This window comes from Artemia franciscana, chromosome 9 (genome assembly GCF_032884065.1).
Source record: "Artemia franciscana chromosome 9, ASM3288406v1, whole genome shotgun sequence".
NCBI classification, from domain to species: Eukaryota; Metazoa; Arthropoda; class Branchiopoda; order Anostraca; family Artemiidae; genus Artemia; species Artemia franciscana.
Genome location: NC_088871.1, coordinates 2,036,134 through 2,062,956, shown reverse-complemented (window position 1 = coordinate 2,062,956; position 26,823 = coordinate 2,036,134). Strand labels below are relative to the sequence as shown.

General features: G+C 34.7%; 1 protein-coding gene across 1 annotated transcript in view; it reads right to left on the bottom strand.

Annotated features, from left to right (window-relative positions):
• Positions 1-26,823, bottom strand: part of LOC136031542 (PHD finger protein 3-like) — a 151,024-nt gene that overhangs the window by 61,540 nt on the left and 62,661 nt on the right. Inside the window, exons 10-13 of the mRNA XM_065711212.1 lie at positions 13,939-14,241; positions 10,775-11,031; positions 5,771-5,911; positions 2,450-2,909 (exon numbers count right to left, since the gene is read on the bottom strand). Of these exons, the coding sequence (XP_065567284.1) occupies positions 2,450-2,909; positions 5,771-5,911; positions 10,775-11,031; positions 13,939-14,241 (1,161 nt within the window). The remainder of the gene's footprint in view (positions 1-2,449; positions 2,910-5,770; positions 5,912-10,774; positions 11,032-13,938; positions 14,242-26,823) is intronic.

Genomic DNA, 26,823 nt, shown 5'->3' with positions numbered 1-26,823 from the left:
TCCCAGAAGAATTGTCTAAGGATAGTTTTAGGTACCAATTTGACTGACCAGGTTAGAAAAAAAAACCTGTACAAAAATATGGTTCGACCCTCGTTTTACGGATGTTATATTGCCAAAGTTTGTGCTTTTTGACCATCCATATAGAGCCAAATGACAAGCAAGTCATCTCCGAGTTGGGTGAGAAGAGATCATAAGAAAGGATTCAATGCAAATTGACACTTCAAGGATGGAGGTGGGGAGTGAAGCTTCGAACAGACTGAAATATAGAGAAGCCACGTACGAAGCTGTTTTAGTTTCAGACGGCGTGGAACTCTAGCGAGCAGTTAGTAGTAGTAGACGACTACATTTTTCCCTACGTTTTCCTTTCTATTTCTTTTTATATTATAATTTCATTTCTTAATATTTTTCGTTCCGTGTCTTTTAATATAGAAATTTTTTCTTGCTAAAACAAAAATCTGAATGAAAACTGGGCATGCAAAGAATCGGGAGGGAGGGCAGCAATATACATTAAGATTAAATTATTTACACACCCTTAAAGTTCTTACAAAACCCACAGCTGAACAGTGTTAAATATCGAAACACATTCTCGGTTCCAATATATGTAAGAAAAAGTAGCAAGATCATCCTGAGAAAGATTACATTTAACTCGAACCCAAATATTATTTTTGAAATAAATTTTGGTAAAAAAAATATCTCACCCTGACTTCCACACTGGACGTAAAAGTGTTAACAATAATAATTAGACATACAAGATACAATCCTTTTTTAAGAGGGTGTCGGACCAAAAGCAAGCTATAGGTCATTTATATATACCTTTATCTTCACTTTTTTCACTGTTGCACAATTTTTTAAACAAAATTCTGAAAAATAAACATGAATTAGACTCCATTTTCCGTTTTAAAATAATCTATATTTGTAGTTAGACACCATCAATGTCATCTACCAAAAACATATTAATAGACTAATACTGGTAATTTAGGTTAAATAAAGTTAAGTTAGTTAGATGGTACTTAGGCGTTTGTTTATAACAAAGAACTTTCAGGGCTTATTGAATGGACACAAATATTTAAAAGCGTGATAGAAAAAGAAAGGGAAAAGAAGGAAAGATGTGAAGATAAAGGTTCTCCCTCCTACAAAATATACTAACTAGGATTATTTTCCATATTATAAAGTAATAGTTATTATATTGACATGTTTCTTCATGTAGAGGACCAACCCTACATTTATTCCCATTGATGTTAGTTTTGTTTTAGTTTGATGTTAGTTAATTTTCGATTTAGTTTTAGTTTAGTAAGTAAGTTTCATTTAGTAAGTAAATCGGGTTGTACTAACAGTAAGCAATTTAAACCTTCTATACTCAGGAAATGCAATACGAGGAGTGTAATTGCAGAAAATGAAAAATGAAACTTCTAACCGGGAACACCAACACGTCAAAAAAAAAAAAAATGTATAACCATGGCAACAAAACATGTAATCTAAATGCAAAGAAGCCAACAACACTTAGGAAGGAAGATAGAAAGAATGGTCTTTGTTGGCTTATATTAAAAACAAAGCAAGCAAGCACACACACGAGCATGCTCAAGGAGCGAAGCGGCATACTCTGGTAAATGTCAATGAAACAATAAATATACGTTATTAAGCGAGAAAGATGTGTATACTATATTACCTATAATTTTTTTTCTCGAAAACAACACTGTATTTTTTTTTAAATTAGCACACTACCATTTTCCAGTCTGAAAAAAAACGATCTAGATGGGTCATAACATTTTACAAAATCCTTTTCCCCTCCCAGCTTCTTAATATTTTTCAGAAATCGTTTGCTGGCTGAAATTAGAGACCCCTGAACGTCAAAAGTTTTTAGCACGAGTTAGTGTTCAGAACGCGTTTTATTCGATGATAAACTAGTTCGTTCCAAGCTTTTTGAGAAAGACATTCCCGTTCTATGGTATGAAATGAGCCTTGGATCCTGAATTCCTTCGCACTAAATGCCACACATCGCGGCAGAAAGTTTTTAATAAGTGATTTGTATACCAGGGTGCCAAATATGCGCGAATACAAACATTATTCATTTCATGAAACTACTCGTTTTCCGGTGTGAAAAGATCTAGATAGGTCATAACTTTGGAAAGATTCGTTCGGTGATTTTTATTTTTATTTTTTTTTTCAATATCATGAGAAATAGAAACCGAGCTCGAAATAAGTATTGTTTTTAGTAAAGTGCAGACTAAATTCTGGTCTAAAATCCGGTGTGAAAAGATCTAGATAGGTCACAACTTTGGAAAGATTCGTTCGGTGATTTTTATTTTTTTTTCAATATCATGAGAAATAGAAACCGAGCTCGAAATAAGTATTGTTTTTAGTAAAGTGCAGACTAAATTCTGGTCTTAAGAAGGTATGGGGGTGTCAGCACTACTCCTCTTTTCTGATCGTTTGAATTTGACTTAGTTACCTTGCAAAAGTGAGCCCGTGGATGTATCAAACACAGGTATTCGTTCAACTTTGGTCTGAGTATGACGACTTGGAGGGGGTGGTGCTTCAGCTAACATCATAACCTTCCTCGGCTCAGCTTTTGGGATAGGTGATACCATGGATTTTTCATAATACTTTTTCTGCCCTGTAGCCCTTTCAGATGCAGACTCTTCACTAGAAACATCTTCCTTTGTCTTGGTCTTCATTTCGGTTTTCGACATGGGCGGAGTAATATTTTTTGCAGGAGTTTTGTGTTTTCCGAGAGGATGCCTATCAGATAATTCATTGGACATGAGTTCTTCGCCAAAGCTTTTTGTTTTTCTTCCACTATCTTTTGGTGTTGGGGAAGTCCTTTCACGATGCTTTGCTTTCATTGGTGTATTCTTCTCATGTTCTGGTCCTGGATTGGATTCATCTCTTTTATCTTCTCGCTTTGCACTCTACATTAAAAACAAGAAAATAATCAAATCTAAAATTTAAAAACGGGAGACAAGATAGTTCAAAACTGGCAACAAAAGTAAATTAATAAATAACTAGCTACTTTCTTTACTTCTTTCAAAACTTGATCATTTTTATATAAAAAACAATAATAGCATCCACAAAAAATTGCTCTTGAAAGATGAACGGTTAATTAGAACAGGTAAATTAGAATCTGGAAAAAATCTAACCGGATTTTTTTCCGGTTAGAACCGGAAAAAATCACCGTTCATCTTTCAAGAAAGCAAACTCTCTTGAAAGATGAACGGTTAATTAGAACAGGTAAATTAGAATCTGGAAAAAATCTAACCGGATTTTTCCGGTTAGAACCGGAAAAAATCACCGTTCATCTTTCAAGAAAGCAAACTCTCTTGAAAGATGAACGGTTAATTAGAACAGAGTATCGAAAAAATGGGAGATTTTCATAGAAACAGAGTTGACAAACTTTATCTCAAACTTATGACAAACTTATCTTTAACTTTATTCTCAAAACGGAATTACCATCAATTTTCTATTTTGTAATAAAATAAAATGCTATTTTAATTTTCTGTTTATGACAAAAATATACTCATTGGCGTCTGACTTAAAGTGATTTGGATTTCTTACAATATCAATAATCAATTAATTCAATATATGGAGACTTTTGTAACAAAAGATATTCCGCGACCAAGTCATTCAAATCCAAAGCCGATCCAATCCAGCCGAGTGGATTGGTGAGCTGGATTCAGGATCCTTTGTCTGAGAGGACACGGGTTCAAATCCCAGTGTACCCAATTGTTCAGTTTGGGACGGGAGTCAGTGGCGTGACTCTGTAAGCTTAGCCAGAGTCGACCCAGCTTTAAATGGGTACCTGGAGAAATCTGGGGAAGGTAAACAGGAAGGGTGTGCGAAAGCACAGGATGGTTGGCCCCCAACCCCCCATTGCACTTCCTGGCTGAAGGGCCAAGAAACGGAGATCAGCACCGCCGGTAGGGACTGTAAAGTCTAATGCCGTATCCTTTACCTTTTTTTTTTTTTTTTTTAATATATGGAGACTTTTGTAACAAAAGATATTCCGCGACCAAGTCATTCAAATCCAAAGCCAAATATATTAATTCGGTAAGAATGTAAGACTGCTTGATTTGAACCAATGAAAAATTTTTAAAATAAGGTAATACTTATAATAATGTTTGGAAAGTTAACTTTTTAAACTGCCAATGAAAGTAAATTAATACATAACTTGCCACTTTCTCTGCTTCTTTCAAAACTTGATCATTTTTATATAAACATGATAATAACATACACAAAAATTGCTTCGAAAGGGGTGGGGAGGAAGGGTCGTCAAAGCCACCAGAAATCTGATACAGGAAATTTTAACATAAAATACAGACTAATTACCAGAGTATGGACATTTCGTGAGGGTCCTGGCAAAAAAGTCATGCATTCTTGCCTACATACCGCCATCCAGAAACAAGGGAGATAGAAAATAACAATTCTCCCTATTTCTAAGGCATACGTTACCTCAACTTTTTTGCTTCAAAGAAATATATTCTACAAACTGTCAAGTCAGCCTCCTGTTCAAGCTTCCTTTTTTTTCATCTACTCAAATTTCAAACCCCAGTTATTGTTGTCCGAGAAAATAGATATAATCGTAAAAATTTTGAGATTTGGAGGAGTTTTGTGTGTGGTAAAGATCCCTTGGTGGGATGAGTGATTTCTGAATGCATGTCCTAGGCTTGTATGGTGGAACTATTTCAGGTAAGAGGGGGGCATTAGAGTGAAAGTACTAAAAACATGCGATAATTATATAAAAAATGTAACAGAACTGTGAAATCCTGAAAAACCTATCAGGGGAGGGGGAGGGGATTAGACTGGGTAACATTCAAATGGGTAAATGGGTAAAAAAAGTGATACAAACTGTGAAAAAAAGATGAATTAAAATAAAATTCTGAAATATACTTTTGTTTCCTGAAATAACTGAACTATTTGTTCTGGTGTAGAGACCAAAAAAACAAAACAGAGAGCAATTGGACTGACTTATAAAAGCAGAGATTTATACAAACTAAAATTACAAAATTACTCTGCAGGAGTTTTTCTTCGTGAGACAAGTCTTTCCAAACACAAAAATAGGTTAATCATACAATATTTCTTAGAAACTATGTGACGACAAGCTATAAATCTGGACATATTGGTGGTTGCAGGCAGGGGCCTGCAACCACCCTCCACAAGGTGAATTTTTAGAATATAGTATAGTATACTATACTATATTCTATACTTTTTTTTTATTAGTGGGTAATAGTATTTAGTATCAGTAGTAGGTAACAGTATTTAGTATTTTCTTTACCAAATATACCAGTATTTGTGTTTTCTTTATCATTAGGTATGAATTGCACTACTGGATGGACACAATTGTGCATGGAGAGGTGCATTTTTGCATGGAAACCCTTTGCAACTTATTGAACAATAGCAGAACTGTTGCATTGTAATTGTTTTGCTTTTGATGCAGACATAAACATGCAGAAATGGGAATTATGAGCATGATTATCAAGCCGAAAAGAAGCAAGAGAGAAATGGATGGAGAGGGGGAGAAAAGAGAGAAAGGAAGGTGCAGAGAGACACAGAGAAAAAGAGAAAGAACTACATGAACTTGTAATATTTGTAATGCAAGGAGCTATTTCGTCACTTTAACGAGTACATAATCATGGCTAAGAAAAATAAAATAAATGAAAAAAAAGAAATAAAAAACAGATGTTTTGTTGAAAAAAGATTAAGAATGCGGTTCCATATAATTTTAAGATTTGAGGAAATAAGGGACACATTTTTTCGGTTCCGTTTTATAACAAACCTTAGTTTGGGATGAAAGAAGACCGTGACTTGGCGACTCTGAAATGGTTTCTTGAGCATGCGTAATAACACACTTATCACTGCAGTAGATGGAACTGGAGCGGGCCGAATTCTTGCATGATTTTATAACGCACTTGACTCTCTAAAAAATGTAAGCTAGTTCGAAATATTCACTCAGAGTTCATGCAATGGTATTAATCAAATCTAAGACTAATCTTCCTATATTAACGAACTCTTAATTATTACTTTTATAACTATTCCTATTAACAGTTTCTATGAGCATTGATACTCAAATGATAATGGGTTATGTAAAGAACTTTATGGGGGGTACAATTGAATTTCTTCAAACCTCCAAAATAAAATCATAAACACCACATGTTATGTATAAATAATGCAATCCATACGAATCTTGGCCTAACAACAGGTCTAAAGCAGGGTATTGAAACGTGGGTGGGTACAACCCAAGGAATACGAGAAAGGAACTGGGAGCGATTTAAGAAACGATTCAAAATATGGCAAATAATTGTTAACAGAAAAACTTTCATTGATTTAAAGAAACTAGCAGGGTCGATAAAATTGAAACTTAAAGAATTAGCTCGGATTTCAATCCCTAAAAATCTCCAGAAGTTTTACTCGCCAAGGTCCACAATTTTCTTTAAGATAATAAAGCAAATTTGTCGAGAAAGCGACAGATTGGCCCATCATGCTCAAATATCGAACTTCTAATGGGCTTCGGGCATGGCCTTCTCTCTTCACAGAAGCATCGCGATATCCTACCACCGAATATTACACAAAACAAGCACGACACCCGGCACCGCAACAAGCTACAGCCATACAACCCCGGAGCAACACAGCGATCAAGGATCACATTCCGACAATATTTCACCACTCATTTTAATTTATAGTTTTATATATTGCGATTATTTATTTTGATATCCCACAATTAATTATTTGCTATTGAACATTGCCAAATTGGTATTAATTAATTAATTAAAAAAAAGGATAATTACAAACTAAATGCGAGTTACAAGGTGCTTAATTACTAACTATCTTGAGCAGTTCAGTTTAGGAGAGGAGGAGGGGAGGGGGGACCTGGTGCTGCAGCTTCTCCCCCGTTTAAGGAATTATATATAAAGACCTGCATAGAACTAACTCAAAACTCATATTCTCCATGTCAATTTTATGTTGCTTTTTCCTGTCACAGCCAGATCACTGTAGATACCATCATACCTAACTATAGATCTCAAAATACCAGCCATCCACATAAATATATTCATAATTAAATATATTTGCAGATCAGATTCATAATCGAATACATTATACATATGGCAGTAATTAATTTTCACACTCAACTTGGCTTTCTCACGTCATGCCAGTTTTCATTGATAATACAATTTTATTGGTAGACAGTAAGGAGACTCCCGGGCCAGAATTGTTCTATCTTGCAAGATGAGATCTTATGGAACTATTCGAAGTATTTATAGAAGAAATTAGGTGCACCGTGGCTTTAAAACGAAACCATCAAATTCGACTGTTTCTTTCTAAGATTCTAATCAAAAGATTTCTAGTAAAAAACCAGAAATTAAATTTTTTGCTGTCTTGAACGTATATGAAACTCAATCATGTGCTTTTGGTTTTTGCGTAAGATTAGATACGATTTTGAATTTTCCCTCATATCTAACTTCATTGAAGTAAGATTTTCAAGTCTGAAAACACCAATGGGAGAAAAGACAAAACGTTAAGGGAAAAGGATTGCATAGTTGGAAACAAATTATTAGGGAAGAAGTCAGTGGATCTTCATTTATTTGATTATTTATTTTCCCCTTTTTTTATTGTTATTAAGAAAAACTTATTTTTACATGGAAAGTTGTAAAGCCTCTAACCCATCTTTACTTGATGGGTTAGAAAGTGGAACTTTTTGTAGAAACCGTAACAATAAAACACTAATTTCATCAAGCTGTAAGGACACATAGAAACGCACTGGGTAGCCCAAACGAACTGACTTGCTTAAATTAAGAACATTTTCTATACCAGCGTATCCAATATATTAGCAATTTAATATCCAACAGTCACAATCAACAGAAGCTAAAATAAAAATAAAAACACTAATTTAACAAAATCATATTTTCTGCTCTATATTATGGGAAGGCAATTTCGGTTCTGCCAATACTAACGCCGTGGATTTAACACACAAATGTTAGTTTTACCGGATTTATTGGCAACCCTTATTCTGCCGCAAGTTAGGCTTAGGGTGTAGTCTCTCAGTCATAAAAATTCAATCTTCTTTATTCTTTTTATCACGATGTACTATTATATAACGTTCTACTTGATTATTTTTTCTGCAGTTTTACTTAACTGGCTTCTTTTTTGTCAACGCTAAAGACTGCATATCATCGGGACAAAAGTTAGGACTGATTGAGCTAACTCTGACGTGAACAAAGAATATGTGAAATTCTTTAATTCTTCGGTGCTTTAATCTGGATTAATTAAATTAAACTAACATAATTCAATTAAACATAAATTAAATACCGTAACAACTTGAACACAAAGTAACTTGATCATTTCAAGGCAAATTTAATTTCAATTCATATATGTATTTCAATAAATAAATCTAAACTTTATTGGATCCAACTAGAAGAATTGTAAATTTTTTTGAAAATATCATATTTTTTTAAATAGGTAGACTCATTTATCAGCAAAATTTTTATTCAATATAGAAATAATTAATAGAAAATTAGATTAGTGGGCAAAACTCAGGCTAGTTAAAACAATGTGTACAAGAATATCTATTATACCTTTTTGGAAAAAAAGAGTTCAGGGAGGGGTTTCAGGGACTTCAGGGATGGTTTGGAAAAAGAAAGGGGAGTTCATAGAGTTCAAACTTATTTTTCAGTTCAATAACAAGAAAAGTAAAAAAGAGTAAATAACTAAATACAGCAAATGTTTTTATAAATTTTATAATTAACTTTAATGGGAATAACGTTGACCCTTTTCTTTCTTTCCCGAGAAGCAACTTGAGTCTCTGGTTTTGTTACATTCCAGTAATTAATTGTTCAGTCACTAATTAGTTACCAATTTTTGCCGTTCCAAAATGAAAGTATAGTTCGACAAGATGTAAGAATATGCGAATTCTGCTAAGTGTTATTAACCATATAACATTATTTTGGTTTGATTTTTCAGCAATTCGTCTTAAACTGAAGAGGCAATCAGCTGGCTTTTGGAATAATGTAAACAAGGGAACGGGGTATTACCATATCGCTGAAAGATAAATTTTGACTCCCATACCCCCCCCCCAATATTCTTTTTCTGCATACAGTTTGTATAGTTTTTCTAGTCACCACTGAAATTTCTTCAGCTCCTTGATTAGCTTCAGCTCCACAATTAAAATTCAAAAATTTAGAATCTATCTTCAGCTCCCTGAAGCTTAGAAGGTCCAAACTTTGAATACATTGTACCTGAACAACAACAACAACAACAACAGGGAGTCAACCATCTGCTCTCCATTTGAAAAGCATTCGTCAAATTTTTCTTTCAAACTCTTAACTTCCTTTTTCAAATTACTTTTAAACGAAATTTTCAAAATATTTTGGTTCAAAAGAGAGTGAAATAGAAAGAAAAGGGAGGGAGAAGGAACGACATAAAATAAAAAGGAAAGAGAGAGGAAAATAGAAAAAAAGAAAGAAATTAACAAATCTATGAGAGCGTATCTCACAACCTTTCCTAAAAATTAATTGAACAAAATAAAAAGATTCCTCTGTAAGATGTGTATACACGGTGGTATTTGAAGAGGTATATTTGTTTGATAGAAAGCAAGAGACACTGGCCAAAACTGAAACAAAAAGTTTCCGCACTATAAGCGAATTGACTACAAAACATAATACTTCGTTTTGTGGTTTTTATGTTCTGTACAAAAATGGTGCCTCATTATTCAGTGGTCAAGGACAGTTGCAAACATTTTTTTGTCCTATTAAACAGTTTTTTCTTTAACCTACTTGTTATTCTGAAATTAATTCCTACAATATTAGAAAATGAGCCAGTTACATGCAAAAGGTAACTGGTAACTTACCAAAAGGTAAGAAAGGTAAAAAAGGTTACATAAATAGTGTTTTATAGTTTTAGCTCGCTCAAATCACAAGCATAAGAGCATAACTTAAACTATGTAAAAGCTATGTCCTAATCAAAGATTAATTTGCAGCAAATATACACATTTTCATTTTGGCCATCATGTAGGATTTTGGTAAAAGAAAATGGAGTGAAAAAAATGGTTTCAAAGATTCGTTTAAAATCGACTTTTGAAAATGGAACTTCAATTCCATTAAAGTTCGACTTTTTTAAAGTGAAGTTTCAAATTGCTGCCAGGAATACTCTGTCTCAGTCAGCTAAAGAGTGTCATTTGTTTAATACCCTCCTTTTTTGTATTTATTTTACTTCTGAGCAAGGCCACATCCAGGGGGAGGGGGTTAGGACATTTGCCTACCCCCCCCAAAAAAAAATGTTTGTCCGAATTGTAAAAAAGATACATCTAAACACAATTTTGATACGGTTTTAAAGTCTTATTTTTGTAGCCCCCCCCCCAAAAAAAAAAAAATCCTGGATACGACCATACTTCGGAAAAACTCTTTTCTTCTTTTTCTTTTTTTTTGTCCTCATGAGGTGAATGTCACTGGTTCATGTTGGAGACGGCTGTTAGTAATGTTTGTTGTGCATAGCACTTCCCTCTGGCTCACTTTAAGGCTGGTAATGGATGGCTAACTGTTCGCCATTCTTTTTTGTTTTTCACTCTATTGTCTTTTTTCCCTATCTTCCACGACATTCAAGGTCCTCTCTCTTCCACGAACAAGGTCATAAAGCCTTATGGAGAAATATGATTGGGAATTTTCTTCATTCAAATTTGTTGTTATTGCTGTTGAATAAATTGACTCTGAACTCTTCATTCCAACGATATCTTTTTGTCATTTCGTATTTTATTAAATAAAATGAAGTCTTTTCGAAAAAAGACAATTACCTGGTGTGAAGGGGTTGTATCCTTACTCTCAACTACCATATAGTTTCTGATGTCTGCGTTTCTGGACGGATCTTGGGGCTTCGACTGTTTCGTAGGGCGTTCATTTGATAATGTGCCTGCATTTTGTTTTTGTCTTTTCAGATTTTCCTCTTCCTGTTTTTTAGAAGATGATTCTAATTCTTCTCTTTGACGTTTCTTAGCTTCTTTTTTGCAAGGAGGACAAATCCATTCTTCTCCTCTTTCTTCCATTTCTTTGCCTAAAAAATTTAAAGATTTTAAGGATTATTAAGGAGTCAGTACAAGGAGTACTGAGCGTGGAGATAAAGGAATCTTAAACAAAACTGCAAAAAGAAAGAAACTCTGAAAACAAAGAAGAATAAAAAGAAAACAATCAAACCAAATGTATGCAGACTCTGAAAATCTAATCAAGGTTCCTGACTGCAATGAAACAAGAATTTTGTTACTATAGTGTTAGTTTTTTTCACTTTCCTTTCCTTTCTCCTCCTTTTATTTTCTTTAATTTTCATTTTCTTTCTTTTTCGCTTCCTTTTCTTTATCTGCGACATTAAGACTTGTCTGTGGATATTAGTCATTTGAGCCCTATTTAACGCCCTGAACGACGGTGAAACAGTGTATTATAATTATTTGGTTTAAGAAAAAGTCCAAGTTTTTTGAATGGAAGGGTTGGGGGCTAGTGATCCATAGACCCTCTTTTAATATTTGTTAGGCAATGCAAAAGTACATGTTTTTTGTTTATAATATTCACTTTTCAGAGGGATGAGGTAGCCCACTAAGTAATTCCTCAGGTACAAAATTAGTCAAGACCAAAATTGAACCCATTGATTATAGAAAACAAGTATTTTTTTTAATATAAGTTTATGAATTATTAAATATCTTAGCAAAGTACTTAGTAGCTTCAAAAAAAAGAAAAAAAATGCTTGCAACAATTACTTTTAGCCATGAAATGAGCTGCTTCATTCTGGCGTACCTTCTATATATATATATATATATATATATATATATATATATATATATATATATATATATATATATATATATATATATATATATATATATATATATATATATATATATATATATATATATATATATATATATAAAAAAAAAAAAAAAAAAAAACTGATTCAAATCACCACACACCTTTTTTCTAAAGTGTACCATTTTTCTATATATTCATTCTTCAACTAAAAATCTTAGGTCATAACTGAGAAAATTTTTTTGATTTAAGAGCAACTCCAGTTTCTTTTGGCAATGCAAGAAAATTCTATTCAACACTTCCATTTATTATGCAAAAACACCCATTTCTTACTTCTGGTACGTCTCTGATATAAAGCAATCTGACTAAGAGCATTAATAGTTAATAAGCAGTTAATTGCCCTTTTATCCAAGAAGTAAATCCTGTTACAATAGTCAAAACTAAGGCATTTGTGACCTTCCGTAATACATAAAATTTCACTGTTGGCGATATCTTCTATAGTGTAATTCGAAATTGACTAGTTCAATAGAATTTTAGATCTGCCTTTTGCCCAAAAGAAGGGGTATCTCACAATATTTTCAAAATAAGCAAAATGATGAAAAATCATCAGAATAGAAAAGCTTAAGAGCCTTATTTTGGCTCTTACAAAAGTAAGAAGCATGTCCTAGATACTATTTTGCTTTAAAAATGACTAGTAGCGTACTAACTATGAACTTTAAGGAGAATTTTCCAGTAGGAGATTTTAAAACCCAAAATCTGTGCATTCTAAATTTTACATTTCCCATAAGGGGGTCCTCCTGTCTCACCTCATGGGAAAGTGGAAATCGACCCCTCCCCTTTATTTCCAGGTATGGGCATGAGCAAAGGTGCATGCCAGTATGAGCTATAATGGGAATGATTTTGTTAAAGGAAATATCTATCAGATGTTCTTGGAATTCATTATAGTATAAAATAATTTCAAAAATTCTTGTTTAAATAATAGAGGTTTTTTAGTTTTATATTACTTAGTAGGTCAATTTTTGGCTTGTCTTGCATAGTATCTAATATAATTATGTTTTACTGTGCATTTTATAGGCCAACTGTCTTGATACAAAGCCGCGCCTTGTTTAAGGCAACCCAAACAGCCTCCCACAATAAAAAGAAAAGAAACACAGAATCATTGGTTGACAAGTAAAATAAATATGCTGATGGTAAACATAAGTGGAGGGTGTTTGATTTCTCTTTTGAATCACAGCTGATGTAATGAAAAAAAAGGAATAAATAAACAAAGCTCCACAATGAAAGCTAAATTTTGAATAAGGAGCTAAGACGACTCAACAGGTTATTTTATAGGAATTTATCTCAAATTTGTATGCAATCTTTAAAAACAGTTAACTTTGAAATTTCAAGACTAATTTTCCAGTTCTTTTTAAAGCCAAAAATACACATATCCTCACATTTGTCCACTGGTGTTTCTTTAGCCTGGGCCTGGAAAAAAATTGTCGAATTTGAACTAAATATGATGAAAATGGACAATCTATGGAACCTTTGAATGAATTACCACCATTAATATCTAGGTTTCATTTTTTTTATACCAATGATGGAGGGACATCATAACAATCATTTATGCTATCTAGAAGCTTTATTTTGACACGTCAATTAGAATTCTCACTTTGTATAATTGGTAAGCGTTTGTAACACCCAGCACATTGCTCATGTGAAAACAATCACGTACTGCTGCACAATGAGCAACGGCTCCCCCCAGAATACTTTTACAATCAAAGTCAACTTGTTTATAGATGCTGGATGGTTACGTGAGAGAGTATTTTTTTCTGGTTTATGCCTGAAGGCAAGCGAGTGCATCTCATGGCAGAGATTGCATACAGTCAGTTTCATTAAAAGGTGGAGAATTTTAAATACATTCTAGTTTCATTGCCAGGAGATCAAGCTGAAACTCTTAAAGAGTTTTTAGGAAGGGGACAGGGCAAGAGAACTTAGAACACTGTGCCTATGGGAAAGGACAGAAACTATTTTTTCTGATCCTTATAAAAGAGTATACGCGGCAGTTTTTTTTCTTTTTATAAAAGTCATTTAACAGGATCTTTGGCTAGTTTATATAATAATAATAATAGGGGCATTCAAAACAAAGAACTTACTTATTTATCAAATATTCTCAGTAATTACTTACCCATAGCACGAGTAACTCCAACACAGTTTCCATGAAACCATTCTTCACATTTATCACAACAAATCATAAATCGATTATTATGTGGCTTCCGGCAAATACACCACAGTTTATCTGGATCGTCTTCACTATGCCAGGACTCCTCACTTTCACCAGCTTCACTACCTTCTTCGTCAACTTCTCTTTCTTCTTCTTTTTCTTCCTTTATCTCGCCTTTCAGACGATCTTTTTTATCTGACTTGTCAGGTGATGGTTTACGACCTTTATTTCTATGTTTTGCTTCTTGAGCTGATTTCTTAGCTGCCTCTGAAAAATAAACAATAAACGGAAAAAGCCAACAACTTTCTGAGTTTTAATTAAGGCTGTAGTATCGCAATTTTGGGCAACTAAAACTACAGGATAATTCGGAAAGGGTCGGTCATAAGCTTACGAGAGACTCTAAATTAACGTTTACCATGCTTTGAAATGTACGATTTTGTGAAGAATTACATTAGACAAATACCATACCTGCATAGAGGTGTGGAGTGAAACTTTCATAAGAAAATCAAGATTTTTGTATGCACTGACCCTAGGGGCAGATCAAGAAGAGGGGGATCGCATCCCTCTTGACATCTACATTCAAACAAACACGTCGAGCAAAACAAAACAATATCTCATTTGACCACCCCTAAATTCTGATAATGCTTCTGTATGACCCTCCCCCTCTAGGAGTATTTTTCTGATCTATCAGAAGGTCAGATATGTACCGAAATGTGACACAGATTACACTCATTGGCATAACGAGTATCAACAAAAGAGGACGGCAAATGAGGCTAAATCACTAAAACAGAGACACCTCCATTAAAAGTTTTGCGTTAAAATAAAATCGAATTTATAATTATAATCTTTTATATTAGCTTTTTTGTGCACACTATTTAAGACACATTAATAGGTTTGTTGGGGGGGGCTCTATCCTCCAAAATTTCACGACTTGACCGTATAGTATATATTAGTGTAAATATAATTAGTCTGATTGGCAGTTGTAACATATTCCACAGCCCTTGGCAAAAGGAACTAATATAGCCAGTTATATTTTAGTTTTTTCTATTTTTTTTTTAATTAGGAAGTATAAGCTCCCACTTAACAGATAAGCTCCCACTTCTCAAGATAAAAATAAGAAACTTTAGCCTTAAACATATTGAAAAAAAACGGACGTGACAACGAAAAATGACAAGAAAAACCACCTGTAGTACTTACACAGAGAAACAAGACAAGAAACAGCAAATCAAACAGAAAGGCAAATGTAAGTAAACCTAACACTTAAGAAAGGTATACAAAAGGATATTATTACTATTGAGATCCTGCTGATTTTGTTTCTAGACAGTTAAAAACCCACGTCTTAAAAAAATCCTCTTTCCACCCAATTATGTGAGTTTCCAACCCTGTTGTGGATACTTATGACGAATTACCTATTTGAAAGACAATTCTTCAGATTCACACATAAGAACTCAGAACTCATCTGCACATTTTTAAATAGACAGGCAACAAAATCATAAGAACTATAAAGAGACAAACAATGTTTGTGAGGGATGTAGCAAGAAAACTTGGGCTAATAATTCGAATACAGTCTAAGATGAAGGGAACAATAATATTAAAGAGCAATTAATGCTAGAAAATCAGTCAAATATCAGCTGCAGCAAAGAAAATAATTACTATTTGTATTCAACCAATTTTAGTCCTTTAAGATGGCCTTGTATATAAAAAATAACTGTAGTAATAACACCGTTAGTAAAGTGACAACTTCTTTTGGTGACCAGGGTGGTATCAACACTTTGGAGGAACGTTTTGTTGAGTTAGAAAATAATCCTTTATATATTGAAAGTATATTCAATAATTCAGTTGGAAGTAGAAATAAAAAAAATAATGATCCTAATTCGGCTAATAAAAGTAAGTATGTTTTGCAATTAAACATACTGCCTCCTCTAAACGAGATGGTATTTTACATGTACTTCACCTTAACATTCAGGGACTTTGCTCGTCTTTTGATGAGCTGAAATGGATCGCTAGTGGTGGAACTCCTGATATTATTCTGCAATGTGAAACTTTCCTGGATTCGAATAAGAATATGCTTTTAGATATTCCAGGATATAGGATGGAGAGGCTGAACAGGAAACAGATGTAGAGATGGTGGCCTTGCCCTTTATATTGTCGATCGTCTTGCATACACTGTCCGAAGTGACTTCAGCAGAAATGACGAAGGAATCCTCAAGTCCCCGTTTACTGAGATTAATTCCGGGTGTAAGGATTTAGCTGTGGGTTTGGTTTACAGGTCCCTTGTTGGATCTGTTCCTTCGTTTATGAAAATTCTGGAAGAGGTTGTGGACTCAGTCCAAAAGCATCCCTGTGAATTAATCCTTATGGGGGATTTCATTCTCAACCTGCTGGATCAAAATTCTGCTTCAGCTATAGTTTTTTTTGTCAATGATGCTTTCTTCGGAAACTCTACCTTTAGTTTGTATACCAACCCGAGTTACTGAGACGCATAAGTCTCTTATTGATAATATTTTTCGTCACTGGATGTCTTAGATAATTTGGTGCTGGTTAGTGACATTTCTGGTCATTTTCCCGAGTGCTGATCAAGCGCTGCGTATAAGTAAAAACTAAGTAAGAAAGTAAGATGGCGTTTTGTGGCCCTTCAGCCAGGAAGTGCGATGGGGTGTTGGGGGCCAACCATCCTGTGCTTTCGCACACCCTTTCTACTTCTCTTTTCCATATTTCTCCAGGTACCCGCTTAGAGCTAGGCCAACTCTGGCTGAGCTCATAGAGTCATGCCACTGACACCCATCTCAAACCAAATAACTAGCTACGCCTGGGATCGAACCCATGCCCCATCGACAAGAATTCTCAAACCTATGCACCAACCACTTAGCCAGGAAGGCTCAGCGTATAGCATCACCACCTAATCTCCCATTTTTCCGTTTTGATAATACTAAGCAGAGTCTACTCGTCTAACTGATCAATTCTCGTCTCACTGATTAATTCTCATCTAACTGATCAGTCATGGGATAATTTGGTTTCTGAATCAGAATTTTAGCTCCTCTTTGGATATCTTTTATGATTTTGTGAAAGAAGGCATCCTAGAAGTTTGCCATCAGAGTCCAGCACCTCATGCTTCAAAAAGGATAGCACAACTGAATCCATGGATGACTCCAAGTCTCCATAAAAGCTGGAAAATGAAAAATTATTTGTGGAAGCTTTAGAAGGATTTATCATCTGCAGATCATCACCAACGGTTCAAGGCCAATAGGAGTATATTTGATTCTCTGTATTGGAGGGCCAAGTCTCAGTACTATCACAGAAAATTTTCTGAGTGTGACAAGGATGTTAGTAAGACGTGGTATATAATTAATTCGGTTCTTAAGACCTACTCCCCCTCTGTTCAGTTCCAACAATGCAGATAGTTGGTGGTAAAACTGTCAAAGGAGATGAAGATGTTCAGCTAGAGCTTACCTCTTATTTTGCTAATATAGGGAAACGTCTGCTTCGTGTGTGAGCTCTGCAACTTCCCGTTGCGATTTCAGAGCCTATCTAAAACCCTCATGTTTAACGTCAATGGTCTTGAACTCTGTTTCTGAGTTTGAGGTAGCTTGTATTGTGAATACTCTTAAAGGATCATCGTCTTCAGGGCCAGACAGAATTCCTACAAAGTTATCTGTGCCATCCTGCCAACTATTCTATCACTATTGGTTAAGCTTGTCATTCTGTCTTTCGAGATAGGAATTTTCCCTGAATCTCTCAAGCAAAAAAAGGTTATAATGGTGTATAAGGGTGGTTTTGGAGTGATCCTGAAAATTATAGGCCAATTTCTCTCCTATCTGTTTTCAGCAAAATTTTTAAGAAGGCTAAGCTATCCAGACTTCTTAGTTTTCTGGATGCAAAATAATTTTTGCATGATTTCCAGTTTGGATTCTGAGCGAATCATTCTACAGAACATGCATCAGCAGCTCTCTTGAATTTCATTCTTTTGGCAATAGATTCTGGTCTTATCCTGGCAACTTTATTTTTGGATGTTCATAAAGCTTTTGATTCTTTGACCCATTGGATTCTTGTTTGAAAACTATTGCATATTGGTACAAGATCAAATGCTTTCTCTTAGTTTGAATAATATCTTCCTGGTATGCTTATTTCAATTGATCTGCTTTTCTGGAGCCCTTTGGAAGTAGATTATGGCATCCCTCAGGGATCTGTTCTCTTCAAAAACACAGCCACGTTTATTTCTGATTCAGCTCCATATAGTCTTTGCTCTTCACATAATATCTCTATTCCTCAGACCCCTACTATATGGTCACATTTCAATCCCCTCATTGCTTGTCAACAGGTCTGGAATTCCCTACTTTCTTCAGTAAAGAGATGCTACTCGTTTGAAACTTTTAGAAGTATTCTTAAGGACTATTTAATTTAAAAATCCAACTATTTAAATAAAATTTAATTAGCATTTTGTTTTTTTCCCTTTTCCTCTGAGTGTTAGTTTCATGGTGTATGGTTGTCTTCTCTTGCTTTGACCCCCAAGCCTCAGGTATGGTTACTTTTTAATATCATATGTTGTTTGGCTATTGTTCTCTTTTTTTAGCTGTTACTTATAGCTTATTGTATTTTTTTGTATCCCTTGGCATGGGGCCTTTCGAAGGGGAACAATGAGTATTGTATTCTTAATCTCTATTTAATGGTAAATAAAACTCTGATACTGATAATATAATATTAGCGATAACAATACATTGAAAATAGAACAAGGTCTTAAGATTGAGCCAAAAAATCAACCAAAGAGAATTATGGCCAAAGTTGCCCTTATTTTTTATTTTTGATCATCTGATATTTGAAACAAGTTTCATCCCTCCCCCAAGGTTAGACTCAATTATTTTTCTAAATAACAATTTCTTTGCCATTAGTTCATGTAGAGTCTGCGACTTGAAAAACACTAAAACTTACTAACACTAAAACACTAAAACGAAAAACCTAAAACTTGGAAAACACTTAGAGTGGAGGGATCGGGATGAAACTTGGTGGGAAAAATAAGCAAAAGTCCTAGATACATGATTAACATAACCGGAACGGATCCACTCTCTTTGGGGTAGTTGGGGGGGGGGGGGTAATTCTGGAAAATTAGAAAAAATGAGGTATTTTTAACTTACAAATGGGTGATCAGATCTCAATGAAATTTGATATTTCAACACACTGAAAGCCAATACATTGATCTTGATTAATAGAATTAGAAATGCATATTATAGCACTCTCAAATTTGACCAGCAACATTTCATAATGAAAGCAAATTTGTTTTGGTGAATAAGAGTACTTCTTGGTTTTGATTAAATAAAAAAACAAAAAAACTAGTTCTTTTTTTAACTGAAAGTAAGGAGTAACATCAGAACTTAAAAAGAACAGATATTGTGACATATATGAGGGAGTTGTCCCCAACTCAATACCTTACTGTTTATGCTAATGTTTTCTTAGAATGTTTAAAAAAGCTTATTATTCTAATTAAATGGCCCTTGTATTTCAGGATTTGTTCTTAAGGGATTGGGAAAGAAGTCGAACTTTAGCATAAAGAGAGAGGTAGTGAGGAGGGGACAATCTCCTCATATACATAATAATTTCTGTTTGTTTTAAATTTTGATGTTAGTCCTTACTTTCTGTTGAAAAAAAACAGTTTTTTTTTATTCCTGAATTTCTGATCATTCTAAATAATGTTGAAAACCCAGCCCCCTCTCTATGGAAAATTCATAGAAAGTTCTTCCCACATAAAATACCCTCATCATAAAAATTCCACTCTAGCTGACAGCCCCCCAGAAAACTTCTTGCAAGTGATTTTGGGTGAAAAATTTTCCTTAGCCAACTTTCATTTGAAAAAGAATTTAATTTCTCATTGTTTCTAATACGGAAATGTTTTCCTGCAAATACCCCACCTCCTATTAGTAAGTTACTCCATGCATGGAGAATATATAATTTTGGCTATATCTGCACATGATGGAGCAAAGCACAGTGAAATGCTTTTAGGAATAATTTAAATATATTATAATTTTTGAAGTTGTTTTCAGAATGTTATAGCATTTTCTTCTGAGGAGGGCAGCCACTGCATTAGTACTCTCTTATTTGTTTTGCCTCTTTTCCCTTAAAAGTGGCTAATTACAAAATTTTTACCAAACTCTGTTGTTATTGTGGGGCTTATTTCAGGAAAGAAATCTACCACTAAGGTTAACTTTGTCTACTTTTCCTTTTGTCAAATTATAGCAGTTCAGAAGCAAGTTTCTATGTCCTAATGAGGACTGTAGATCCTAAATTAAAATCAAGTTTATTCACTAAGTAGAACAACTTTTGTATTAGAAAATAATAGACATTCTGAAAACTCACAGTAATATCCAATGTTATAGTACAACTAGCCTACCCTAGTCAAACTTTACCTGATTTGTCTTCTAATAATCTGTTTCCCAAAATATGAAGAGTAGTAGCCTAGTTAGATTGACACATAGACAAAATTTACCTAAAACAACTATTTTTGGTAGAATTCTACTTTAGCTACTTTTTGCTATATTGGAGAGGGGTTAGGTTAGGAAAATGAAACTTTCAGGGATGGCTCTACAGGCTAAAGTATGTCCTGGGAAGGTATTTTAAAGTACATATCTCCACTCCTTCTCTCTCTAGAAGGTCTTGACCTTTGATGACTTTTAAAAATATGTGTGTTATAAAAGTGAAACCTTGCAAAATAGATCTTCTGCTCAATTGAAGTACAACCAAATTGTTTTCAGCTTCATAACTTTGCTCAATTCTGTTCTATAAGGTTTTAAGGATATGCAAATACATTTCCTAAATTTTGAAAAAAAAAACACATAGATATGGCTCAAAATTCTACTCAAATAACTGGAATTATATTTTCAGAACTAAAAGCAGAGAAAAAGCAACTAGTAACTGAAAATTAAGGTAAAATGTTGTTTTGTGAAAATTTCAGTGGGCATAGAGCTGGCATGTAGGCAAATTTCAGGGCCCTTTAAGCAGAACAATAAATGTTCAGCTTAACTGAAGTACAAAAAAATTGTTTTCAGCTTCACAACTTTCCTCAATCCCAAATTTATAAGATTTTAAAGATATGCAAATACATTTCCTAAATTAAAAAAAAACTTGATATGGCTTAAAATTCTAGGCTACTCAAATAACAGTAGGCTTATTGCATTTTCAGATCTAAATCCAGCAGTTAAGAAACTGGTAACCTAAACGTAAGATAAAATGTTGTTTTGTCAAAATTTCAATTGGTATAGACCTGTCATATAGGCACATTTCAGGACCCTCTAGAGGGAGAAGGAATGGAGGTATACTTCAGAATCCCTTCCTTGGACATACTTTAGCCTGTAGACCCGTCCCTAAAAGTTTCGTTTTCTTTACCTGACCACTTTCCAAGATAGCCAAAAGAATTTCATCCTATTCTTAATGAAAATTGGATACATACAATCTTTTGGCCAAAATCACAAAAATTACTTTTGAATACAGCGCGATGCATTGAATCAACGTTGCCAAAGTAAACAGCAAGATTAGGAGAAACTACGGAACGACCATAGATATCATTTGTAATTGAAGGTCGAAGTTCTCATCATTTTAAGAATAACTAGTTTTTATTTCTTCAACAGTTTCTTCAGAGCTACTATATTAAAGTACTTAGGTTTCAAAGCTTTAATTGATGGTCAGAGAATTGTGTTATTCCGTGAAAGAAAAATAATTTTTAAATTCAGAATAACAGAATTGTGGTGTTTACTTACTTAAACACATTTGAGAGGATAAAGAAGCTTTGCGTTTTTAAATAACTCTTTCCTTTGTCTTTGAGTAAGTTGCCATAAGAAAACTTTTTTTTTAAGAACATATCCTCTTGAGAATTAAAACTAAAAAAAAAGAAAAAAAATCAAACGTCCAAGTAGTTCTGCATTACAAGGAAAGAGATATTAATATACTTAAGGAAATTAATATACTTAATGGGCTTAACTGTCGTATTAGATTTGCGTCAATTAGATCCTAATAGGGCCTAATGCCCCAGCCCACCATCACTCTTTCGTAAAGTGGCGTGTCCTTCAAAATTAGCGACGACAACCGAATTCCCTTTGAGGGTTTATATGTTTGAAAATTCCCACTGAAAACGGACTTTTAAGATGTACCATATACCCATACAAGTGCCGAGTCTACTAAGCTAACAATCTTTCAAGCTTTGATGCAGTGGCGTTGACTTATTAGAGAGTATAACACCCCACATGCATCTCCCTCCTCCAGTCGCTTCACGTAGAGTGAATGGTCACAGAAACGTCGAAGGGCCCTCATTCAATCAAAACTAAAAGTTCTGGTGCACTCTTTAAGGATAAAAAATGAAATGAGGGCAACCCCCATCTTGTTCTTTTTTAACCTCACTCACTCCTCCCGGCAACTCCATGTCATCGGATAACGATAAAAGGAAAAACACCCTCCAGAGCCATTGCTAGTGCCGAGAGCATCGAATTGACGTTTCAGTTCCAGGTTCTTTCTCACAGGGACAAGTAGCAAGACTGTCGCTCAATTTTTCCGCAGCAGGGATCGATCCCTCGACTCCGTATTCGGCAAATCACCTATCAACCGTGTAACCACAGAGGGTATGTCATCGGATACAAAACCTAAAAGTCATTTCCCCTATTTCAGAAGCCCAAAAAATGTCCCTTCCAGAGGTAAATGACCCATGCATTTCCTAGGGTAAAGGCCCCAAATTATGCAAATCGTCTATTTTTTACAAATACATTTTAGTAGAAAAGCTGGACATTTTCCATCTTGTGTTAATAGGAATCATACAATGAGTCTGTATATGTTTGATTGGATGTAAGAAATTATTTCTATTGCCCCAATATCTCACAACTCCATGACCAACTTTTTTGAAGAAAGGTTGGCACGTTGTATCTTGCTTATAAGCAAAAGCATGCAAGGATTTTTCATCTCAGTGCAAAAATGAGCTTAATCCTGGATAGGTAAAACAAGCTATGTCCTGCCTCGCTGCCAAAGCGAGCCAAATACAAGCCGCGGACTGAGCGGATGTAGAAACGAGTAAATTCTGACTTTGTACAAAAGGAGCCAAGTCCTGAGTCAGTGCTAAAACCAGCTACTCTTGACTAAGTGCAAGTTACACGTTACACAAATTTGGTAGATGTCCAAGTTACACGAGTTTTGTGACATGGTGCAGAAACCAGCTAAATCCTAACCCAGTCATGTAGGCTGCAGGCTGCAGAATTGTGTCAACGTGAAAAAAAAATCCGTGCTTACCCGATACAAAAACTAGCTATGTCCTGAATCGTTGCCAATACAAGAGAACTCTAAACTTGGTTCAAAAACACGTTAAGTCTTGAATCAATGTTAAAACGACCTAAGTTAAAGCAAGGGAATATAGAAGACGCAGGTTGAAAACGAATTAAGACCTGAATTACTGCATAAACGAGCTAAGTCGAGCAAATTAAAAATGTAATACGATGTAAAATGATCTGAGTACAGGCTGTCGACTTACTCGATGTAGAACTGAGCTCAATCCTGACTCTGTGCAAAAACGATCTAAATTCAAGATGATTAATTTCAGTGACACGGGGTAAAAACTAGTCAAGTCCTGACCCACTACAAAACAAACCAAGTTCAAACCATGGGATGAATCAGTACATAAACGAGCCAAGTCCTGACCATCCTTTGCGGGTAAACACTAAATTTGAAATTTTGCATATAGAGACTCAAAACCTCTGACATATCATAAGAGGTGAGCTATTTCGTTAAACAGCTATTACAAGCCCTGACAGGCCAAAATTTACATTTTGAGTCAAAATTAAAAGAAAAAAAAAACCTAAAACGTACCAAAAAATATAAATAAGGCAAGTTTAAGACAATAAGCAAAAATTAATACAGAGTATAAAAAGAAAAGTAAAAGAGTTAAAAATTTTAAAAACTAGACAAAAGGATAAGAAAGGATCATCGATAAAAGAAGAGGAATCTGAGAGGAAAACGAAACGGGAAAACTACGGTGTTGGATTGGTCACTCTTTCTGTTATGTAGAGACAATAATCTCTTATACCTTTTTAGAAGCCACTAGATTAACGGTAAGATAAATATAGGCTGACAAACGCCATGGAGTGGGTGAATTCTTACTTTAACGTATACTTTTAAGTAATAGCATGTTCGAGCCAACCAAAATTACTTATCCAACAAGCCTCATTACTAATTATGAATGTAGCTTGAAACAGTCTGGATTAGCAGTCGGATAAGTTATACCTGGTAACCCCGAAAAAAAAATGCACGATAAGAGAGGATAAGTGGTATCATATTAAAAAATTACGAAGACGGAAAAACATATGAAATTAAAGGAAGAGAAGAAAAAAGGGACAGTAATAGTTAAATTTAGAACACATTAGGGGATCGGTAAATAAACAATATTTATGATTGAGTAAACGTGGCTAATGTTGCTATTCGCCTAGTTGCACATAGTATTTCACTTAACAAGCTGCCAAATAAGTATATATTATAGTCATTAACGTTTATTAATTTTCAAAGAGTTCTCGGGTACATTAAATATGAAAATGACTTTGCAATCTTCATCAGGATCGCCCTCTTGTCTTGGAGGCGTTTTCCCTCTTTCAAACTTCCTCAAAATTTCCATTTTTTAGTTTTTGTTTTCAATTGTCTGAATCAAAAGTCATTGTCTGTGGATTTAATTGAAATACAGCATACGACAAACAAGTCTGACATGAACTCAAAAACCATAATTTACTAGGCTTGTTGTGCAAACCCTTTGGCGTTAATATATTGTGCATTCAAGCATACGAAGGTAAACAAGCCCGATAAGTTATTCTTAGCGTTTCACGATATGTAAAGACGCCAGCGGTTAGAGGGATTGTTATTTGAAACGGTATGGGTTAGGTGTTAGGATAAGTCATACCCGCTATCCCCAAAAAATGCGGAATAGGTGGGATAAGTGGCATCATTATTTAAAAAGACAATGCAATCGAACAGTTCGAGGTAAGGGACCATACGTAAGGAGCGACTCGGCTCAATAATAACTGAAACTCTAAAAAAAAGAACTTTCATATAAATAGACAGACCAAAGGAATAGCCTTATTATAAATACCCTCTAAAAGTTAAGGAATCTTAATAAAAATCACGCCATCAGATTCAGCGTATCAGAGAGCCCTATGTACAACAATGAGGAATTTTGAATTTTTTGCCAGAAGAAAGATTATGGATGCGTGTTTATTTCTTTATTTTTTTTTTCCATGGTTAATCGTACTAGGACAATGGTCCTAGAAGATCGGGGAAGAGTGCATTCGAACGGAAACTAGAAGTTCGAGTGACCTTTTTAAGTGACCATAAATATTGGAGGGCAACTAGCCCTCGCGCCATGCTCCTTTTTTCTCCAAAGTCGTCCCACCCAAATTTTGAGATAGTCATTTTATTCAGCTTAGTTGAAAAACCGAATAGCTATACCTTTCGGTGGAAACATGACCCCCAACAGCCTTGGGGAAAGGAATATAAGTTATGTAACTGGTCCATTGCTTACGTATAACATATATTATTGGGAACATGGGAAGAAACCTTAATAGGGGGGGATTTTGTGATTGAGGTGGATTTTCATGGGGAGGGGAATCCTTCTTGAAAATTAGTGGACATTGAAAAAAAGACGCATTTTAGATTAGTGTCGATACTATTTCTTTTTATACCTGCTCCTGTATCAAAAATGCCAACTTGCTCTTCAAAGAAAACTACAAGACAATAAAACTACCGACTACCGAATACCGATCTTCCGGACTGCTTCCTCATCAACGCCCCGCTTTTTACGCTAAAGCTTGACTCTTTCTCTCAACTCTTCTTTTTAAAACAGTAAAAAACTTTAGCGTAAAGAGCGGGGCGTTGATGAGGAAGCAGCCCCTTTCATATACGAAGTAATTTCTGTTCGTTTCAAGTTTTAATGTCGCTCCTTACTTTCAGTTTAAAAAACTAGTTTTTTTATTTAATTTCTGGTCGTTTTTTAATCAATGCATGTTTTGACTTTGGCTCTCCGCAGAGGAATAATTAAAACGAAATTTGCATATTTATTTTTTGGCTAAATGGCTTTCTCATAGTTTTGATCGAATGATTTTGAGAAAAAAGGGAGCGGGGGAGGAAGCCTAGTTGCCCTCCAATTTTTTGGTTACTTAAAAAGGTAACAAGAACTTTTAATTTTTAACGAATATTTTTATTAGCAAAAGATATCCGTAACTTATAAATTAGCTTACGTAACGAACTTTTGTATTATCATGTTTTTATTACATATATGAGGATACTTTAGCGTAAAGAGCGAGGTATTAGGAGGAGGTGGGCCCTTCACATGCGTAATAATTTCTGTTCGTTTTAGGTTTTAATGCTGCTCCTTCTTCCAGTTGAAAAAACATTTTCATATTTATTTTTTTCATGGTTTTTTTTTTAATAATGCTAGAAAATCCTGCGCTCCCTTCATGGAAATTTTCTTCCCCCATGACAGATTCCTTGATGGAAAGTTCCCCCAACATATCCCCCTCTTCTCAACCCCTCCTCCCAACCAAAAAATCCCCCTGAAAACGTCTTTACACTTCCCAATAACCATTACTATATGTTAGCACTGGTCAAAGTTTGTAACTTGTAGCCCCTCCTACGGGGATTGTGGGGGAGTAAGTCGTCCCCAAAGACATAGTTATGAGGTTTTTCGACTACGCTGAATAAAATGGCTATCTCAGAATTTTGATCCGTTGACTTTGGGAAAATAATTAGCTTGGGAGGGGGCCTAGGTGCCCTCCAATTTTGTTGGTCACTTACATAGGGCACTAGAACTTTTCATTTCCGTTAGAATGAGCCCTCTCACAACATTCT